The 7,627-nt window shown below is 42.0% G+C and overlaps 1 protein-coding gene across 1 annotated transcript in view; it reads left to right on the forward strand.

The window, feature by feature from the left end:
* The window catches only part of EXOC3L4 (exocyst complex component 3 like 4), a 32,500-nt gene extending 25,325 nt beyond the window's left edge, over positions 1-7,175 (forward strand). Inside the window, exons 8-11 of the mRNA XM_038406149.2 lie at positions 669-791; positions 2,141-2,293; positions 3,800-3,921; positions 6,679-7,175. Of these exons, the coding sequence (XP_038262077.2) occupies positions 669-791; positions 2,141-2,293; positions 3,800-3,921; positions 6,679-6,841 (561 nt within the window). The 3' untranslated portion in view covers positions 6,842-7,175. The remainder of the gene's footprint in view (positions 1-668; positions 792-2,140; positions 2,294-3,799; positions 3,922-6,678) is intronic.
* Positions 7,176-7,627: the final 452 nt, after the last annotated feature.

The raw sequence follows: 7,627 nt of genomic DNA on the forward strand, positions 1-7,627 counted from the left end.
AATTTCTCTCCTTGCCCATAAAATCTGCCAGCTGATGCAAAAGGGATTTATTTATTTAAAGAAAAACCACAGCATCTGCACTTAATCCCCTTAATCAAGCAAAGTATGTACTGTAAGTGAGAGCCTCCTTGCCATGACTTTTACCACTGCTCTAGCACTGATCCTCGAGGATAGCTGTACGTCAGGGTTAGACCTGCTCCAGCTGCAGGCCATCTTTCTCTGAACCTTGGTTGTGTCTAACTTCGGACCCACTCCTGCATTCCTTGTGTGCCCGGAATTCCATAAGAGCTTTGGGTGTGCAGTGAAAGCAGGAGTGGGCCTCAACATTACTGGCTATGGATAATATTCTCAAATGCTCCTAAGGGACTTAAACATATGGGTAATGTTTTCAAAAGTAACAGGCACTCAGGAGCTTGACTCTGAAATTCAGTGGGACTTAGAGTCTAAGGTAAAGGTACTTAGGCACCTAATATTTTCAAAAGCACCTAGCACTTGTTGAAATCAATGGGAGTTAGGCACTTAGATTCTTTTGAAGATCACACTAGGTACCTATCTGCATGTTAGGTGCCTAAATCCCACACAAAGGGCCAGATAAAAGGATTTAGGCACCTAAATTTGGATTTGAAAGATGTTACTATAATAACACTGGCAAATTGGTCTTTTTCCAGCCATTCTTTAAGAAAATTCTGACCCACGCCTGGATGTTAAATAGTGAAATATTGGACTCCATAATGTCAACAATCGTACAGTTTTGCCAACACCTAAAACATTTAGAGCAGCCTGTTGACAAGGTATGAATCCTTTCCCTATCATTGCAATTGGCATGAGGTTACAGTAGTATAGATGGTGATCTTATTTCCAGACTGGGGGCTGACTCTGCAAAGGTCACGCCCTTCCCTTCAGTGGAGCTATTGATATAACTAACCATTGCGTACATGAAAGTTTGCAAGGTATGTCCCTTACTTTTTCAAGGAAATAAGCTTTCAGCGCTTTCTTTCTACAACTGACATCGGGAAATTGATCTCTAAGAGGAACCAAAAGCGTTGGTTAGTATTACTGTTCAGTTGCGACACCCTGGCTGCCAGTACGGTTTCACATTGTTCCTCCACATATTCACCACAATGCTGCAACCCTCTGGGAAATCCAGCAAATTGAGGCAAGCAAATGTGTTCCCATCTACCAGGGCCTTAACATCCCCCACCTCCACTTGAAGTCATATGAGCCCTTTTGGGCCCACGTGCTTTACCTTTAATAGTGTGACTTCAACCTGGATGAAGCTTGGAAAGCTGAATGGACTTCACAAGAAGTCAAATACCTTGTGAAAGATCCAGTGCAGGAGACCCCTGGCTTCTGTCTTTCTGGAAGCTCGTGGGCAAGCCTAAGCTGCAGCCATGCAAACCATGGCAGATGTGTATACTTGTTGCACAAATGGAAAACGAAAAACTCTCCAGTGTGCAACTGTGGTCACCCAGAACAGATCATGGAACATAGAATGACTCAATGCCCAATTCACAAATACAAAGGAGGTATCGGTGACATACTCTACTACTCCTGACACAATTATCTGGCTTAACCACCTAAATGTAGAATTGTAATTGTTGCTCTACATCTATATCTGCCATACGAAGAAGATTGCAGTAGTTTAACATGCTACCATCATATACACTCTGCACTGATCTATACACTTGCAAAATACAAGGATAGGTAACAATAGCTCTAAATTTAAAGTTTGCAGGCAGCATCCAAACCTATTATTAAACAGTCCCACATGTCCCCATTAGTTACAGAAGAACCAAATCACCAACATATAATCATGGATCAATTTTGGGTAGACAGTGAGTAATTATATGGCTTCTTTTTGTTCACTGGCTTCATGTCATGTCTAGACAGATGGTGGATGGAAGGGAACATGAACCATGTGCCCTGCCCAGAAGCGTCCACACACTGCACTGAGTGCTCTTCTGAAAAGTGGCATTCAGAACAGAATCCTTGGCTGGCATTTCACATATGTGCTGATTAGCCTAGAGATGCTCAGCCCAGGATTCTCCCCTACCTCTTCTGACCTTGCCAAGGAATTCCAAGGCTCCTCTGCTCTCACACCTCATTGCCCTCCATATTTTCTTTTAAAATAAATAAACAGGATTTTCTAGGTGATGCTCACAAGTATGTGGTGATAGAGTACATCACACATGCTATCAAGCAGAGAAAGAGAATGAAGAGAGCCAAGCGGGAAGAGGTTGGCAAAAAGATGAACGAAGAAGCCACTGTCATATATAACAGCTTCAAAGATCTGGTATGTAAAACCTCATACTGCATCAAGGCCTTTTTAGCTGCATTACAGAAAATGTAAGGTGGGCTGGCGTGAAACCCAACTTGAGAAGCAGACGATCGATAGGGCTGTGACTACACTAGGATAGTTTTGCTAAAATCCCCCATTGTTGCAATCACTGGTTCAGCTCAACCAGTACTAGAACTGGTGCAGACAAGATGTCTGCAATCACTAGTAGCTTAAGGACCACAGACCTAATTTTCAAAAAGCTCCCAGTGACTTCAAATGAAAATATGGGTCAGGCCCTGCCCCACCGAACCCTGATCACAACAGGCTTAGATGTCAGTGATTAAAATGCCAGGTCTACATTAGCACTACACCCACCTTTACTACAACTGATGGGATCAGTGGTGGGATATTTTTAGAAAAACCATCCTCGTCCGGAGAAGGCCTTGAGAAGCAGAAGCCGGGGCTTTGGGGTGGGTGATATTTCAGGCTTGAGGTACTGCTGACTGCACCCTTTTGTAGCTCATTGATACCAATGTTCAAAGCACTTCAATGCCTTTGAATATCCCAGCCTAAGGGAAGTGGGAGCCCAACTGCTATCCAAATTCAAGGGATTTGGGCACTGAACTGCTTTAGGTTCTTTTCAAACCTCCCAGCTTGGATCATTAGTGAGCCAAGAAGAGTGCTTCTTTGGCAAGCAAGGCAGAGGAAATAGCCACTTGGGGCAGTGCAGACAAATTAGCTTTCCGAAAGGTTGGCATTTGATATCTACCATATCATGCAGGCCCAGGCTAGGGTGACCCAGATGTCCTAATTTTATAGGGACAGTCCCAATATTTGGCTTTTTCTTATATAGGCACCTTATATTACCACCCCCCCACACACACACACCCCACCACCACTGTCCCGATTCCCCCCTGCCACTTGCTATCTGGTCACCCTAGTCCAGGCACAAACCTACAAACTGTTATTCACATGAGTGGGCTTTACTCATGCACTCAGTCCCCATGGGCCTACTCACATGACTGCAGAGTTAGACCCTTACTGAAATTCCAGTAGGAGGGTCTAAGCAGCCTTTATGCACACACACGCTCCCTCCCCACTGTTCCCGGATCCAAGGAAGGAGCCTGAAAGCAACTTGCTTTTAAAACCCTCTGTCAACCACTGAGACTAACAATGCCTTAAACAATTGATAATGCAACAAAAAAACTAACCTCAGGATCCTGTTCCCCTTAATATCCCAGACTCACTGTATTGCAGCATTGCAATATACCCAAGATATTCTATTATTACAGTGTCACATCCACTGCCATGTGTTTATATAGAGTCATACAGGGAGGCTGCATGTCCTATAAGTTAGAGAAAGACTAGGAGTCAGGAGACAAGGTTTGAAGCTGACTGCCATGGCTTCACTCCATGATCTTGAGCAAGTTGGTTAACTTATCTGTAAATGTGAATCATAAATGTTGACATTTCTCATTAAAATACACATCAAAGACTTCACCTATTCTAATTTATTTCTAGGGCTCTGATGCAGATTGGCTTAATTCTGCCATTCATTACATTGCAAACATAATTTCCGAGAGGAACAGACACAGAATCAAGGAATATATTGAGGAAATATGTCAGGCTTATCCAGATGTCAGGTATGTGGGGTTAATATCCGAGGGTTTCTCAATGTAAAGTGCTGTGAGCAGGATGTCAAGCTCAGGTTTTTTTGCCCCTGAATATTTATATAATTTGCTTCCAGGTTGGTAGCAGCAGAATCGGATGAACCTTATGGTGCACAGAAATTATTTCAGATCCCATGTTTTACTGTGTGTTATTTGAAGGCTTTGTGCTAGCCAATTTGCAGGGCTCAGCTTTGGAGGAAATGTGTTTGGTCCAGGTCTTAAGATGAGCACCCAAAAACTGAGGCCTCCAAGGTCAGTTACTGCTTTTGAAAATTTTAACTGGATTTTTGAAGGGGCCGCATCCCAGCCCCTGATTTTGCTGGCACAGTCCAATAGTTTGGCATCTAAATGCTCTTCTTTCTGCCCTTTATTTATTGTGCTTCCAAAATTGCACCTGCAAAATTGGAGGCTGATTTTAAAAACCCATGTGTGGAATGGCAGCTGTATAAGAGAGGGCATCTTCCTCTCTGGGGCAGAGCAGGGAGCGACTTCCTCTCTAAGACCACCTGTAAGGATTACAACCCTACTGAGGGTGAGGCAGAGAATATGTATCCTTCAGGATTATAGGATAAATATCCTAATTTGGCTACTAGATGCCATGGTGGTTGGCATGCTAGAAATATAAATATAGATGGAACATTTATCCTGGGGTTGGATGGAGCCAGGGCTACAATATGGTCTAATGCTAGTTGTTGGACTTGGTGTTAGGATGGCTGGGTGGTTTTGGTTCCCTGTGATAGAAGATCAGACTAGAATCTGCTGGTCTCTCCTGGCCTTAAACTCTATGGCTATGACTCCAGAGTGGTAGATGCAGATTGAGAATTTCTCCGGGGCCCCAGATTGCTGCAGAAATTAGTTTTGTTTTTTGTTTTTAAAAAGCAAAGTTATAGGTTGAGATTTCCAAACCTGGCCAGGGGATTGTAAGGTTACAATCCAGCCTTCAGTGGCAAAGCAACATCAGACAGAGCAGAACCTGATATACATTTCTCAGCTTTTGTTGTTGGCTTTTGAGCCCTCCTATTTCACCAAAGTGAATCTGAAGCACTGTGCTTATCCATAGTACCTACAAGTCAGGTATGATCTCATATCCTTAGGCCCCTCTATCAATTGATTTTTTTTTCCCATGACTCAATAAGGCGTCTGCTACATGTAAGGTTATTGTTTCTCTAGAACTAGAACTTCAGTTGTATTATCATACTTCAAAACCAATAGAGTTTAATGACATCAATATATCCATCAAACAGCGAAGCTTAAAGTATGTTTCACAATAGTTAGTTTGTAAAGCACATGCAGATGGTTGCGCTGTGTGGTTACACTGGGTGTTATTTGCACACTGATTAAAGTGTTAAATTTAGCAGATTGCTCAGAACACAGAAACTGAATCTAAAATATTCAACCAAACAAAACTTTTTTTTTTTTAAGAGGACCAAAGGGACTTCTGCACATAACTTTAAAGCACATGACATGCTCTTAAATCTGCCGGATCAGGGCCTATGACAATTTTCATAATTTGCCTTAAAACCCAACTACAAGTAAATTTCACAGTTCAACTTGTTTTTTCTATTTCTTAGCTTGCACTTCAGCTATTGCTGAGTCTTATCTTTGGACAAACAAGTTTTGAAAACCAGACAGTCTCCTAGACCTGGTTTGCTTTAGAGCCTAGCTGTCATGACTCAATTAATTCTTCCCCTTGAACTGATTTTTTTCAGAGGGGTTTCTGCATCTGTTTGCACCCAGATTTCTGGAGTAGTGCCCGCTACATAAGTAGTCTTTACTAGCTCTAATCTAATTAGTGCCTGTCAATTTCTTGTTTCAGAGTAGCAGCCGTGTTAGTCTGTATTCGCAAAAAGAAAAGGAGTACTTGTGGCACCTTAGAGACTAACAAATTTATTAGAGCATAAGCTTTCGTGAAGTGAGCTGTAGCTCACGAAAGCTTATGCTCTAAATTTGTTAGTCTCTAAGGTGCCACAAGTACTCCTTTTCTTTTTGTCAATTTCTTGAATATTATTGTCCCCATTATTTAACAATCAAATACTTTTTACATAAAAGGCCTCCAGCTTCACAGGAAAGCTTAGTGCTATGAAGGTGGAGATTTCACATTAATGTATAAAACATCCAGGGGGAAAGATTTTTTTTTTTTTTTTTTTCAAGGCAAAGAGCAGGTAAGCACCCAACTCCCATTGGCTTCCAGTAGGAGATGGGCACTTAACTCCCATTTTGTCTTTGCAAATCTTGGGCCCAGTTCTGCCAGCCTTACTCATAATAAATAACCCACCTGGCAAGTGGCCTTGTTGAAGGCAATTATTAAAACCTTATTCTGTAAGGAGTTTCAACAAAAGTGGCAGAATTTGACTCTCTACAAGCACTTACATTGTAACCTGACCCAGCAGTCCTTACATGGGCAAGTCTTCCAGCTGACTGGAAAAGACATTTCTGGGCACTTGCAGCTATGTTGTATTTTATCCACAACTGCCCATATCTCAGACCATTAAGCTATCCCATTCACCAGCATCACTGATTGTCCCAGAGTTTTTATGGCTCCATCCCCCTCAGCAATGCTCTGTGTTAGCCCATGTGTTAGCAACTAGGGGATGACCGGCAGATAACACCTGCGATATATTAAGGGATGGAAACAGTGTTTGGCTATTTCTGTAGGGCGTGGCTTTGCTGTTTATTTGCATTGTTTGGGCTCCCCAAGAATGACGCTGAATGATCTTTTGCTTTTCACAGAAAGGAACATATTGAAGCTGTTCTCACCCTCCGAGGACTGGACTGGAACAGGAAAAAGTCCATTATTCAGAAAATAGACAAACTCCAAGAAAATGCAGAAAGTGTGGCTGGTAGAACATTCTTTGCCGAGATTGAAACTTCAACTGTTGTCACATGCTTTTAAAGACCAGCTAGACAACTGAAATAAGAGCATCCAAAATTTTTAGTTCTTCTAGGTCATGCTCCTAAACATGACTCCTGCTCCTCCCTGCCCATAACTCAAAGCACTGCAGTAGATGTCCAGAAATTGACTCTCATTTTCAAAAGACAAGGACAATGGAGGAGTCAATATATTGCACAAAGAGGTCCCTAAGCAAGCCCTGATAAATACCTAGAGAATAGTTATCAATGATCCACAGTTGAGCTGGAAGGGCATATCGAGCAGGGTCCTGCAGGGATCTGTCCTGGGTCAGGTTCTATTCAATGTCTTCATAAATTATTTGGATCATGGCATAGAGAACACACTTATAAAGTTTGCAGATTATACCATGCTGGGGTTGCAAGCACTTTGGAGGACAAGATTAGAATTCAAAATGATCTTGACAAACTGGAGAAAATGGTCTGAAACAAATATGAAAATCAGTAAGGACAAATGAAAAATGCTCTAATTAAGAAAGAAGAAGCAATTGCACAAAATGGGAAGTGACTGCCTAGGAAGGAGTACTACAGAGAGGATCTGGAGCTTGTAGTGGATCAACAACTAAATATGAGTCAATGTAATACTTTTGCAAAAAAGGCAAACATCAATCTGGGATTTATTAGCAGAAATGTAAGCAAGACATGAAGCAATTTCCACATTCTACTCAGCACTGATAAGACCTCAGCTGCAGTATTGTGTCCAGTTCAGGGCCCCACACTCTGGTAAAGATGTGGACAAATTAGAGAAAGTCCAGAGGAGAGCAACAGAAAT

This window comes from Dermochelys coriacea, chromosome 6 (assembly GCF_009764565.3).
Source record: "Dermochelys coriacea isolate rDerCor1 chromosome 6, rDerCor1.pri.v4, whole genome shotgun sequence".
NCBI lineage: Eukaryota > Metazoa > Chordata > Testudines > Dermochelyidae > Dermochelys > Dermochelys coriacea.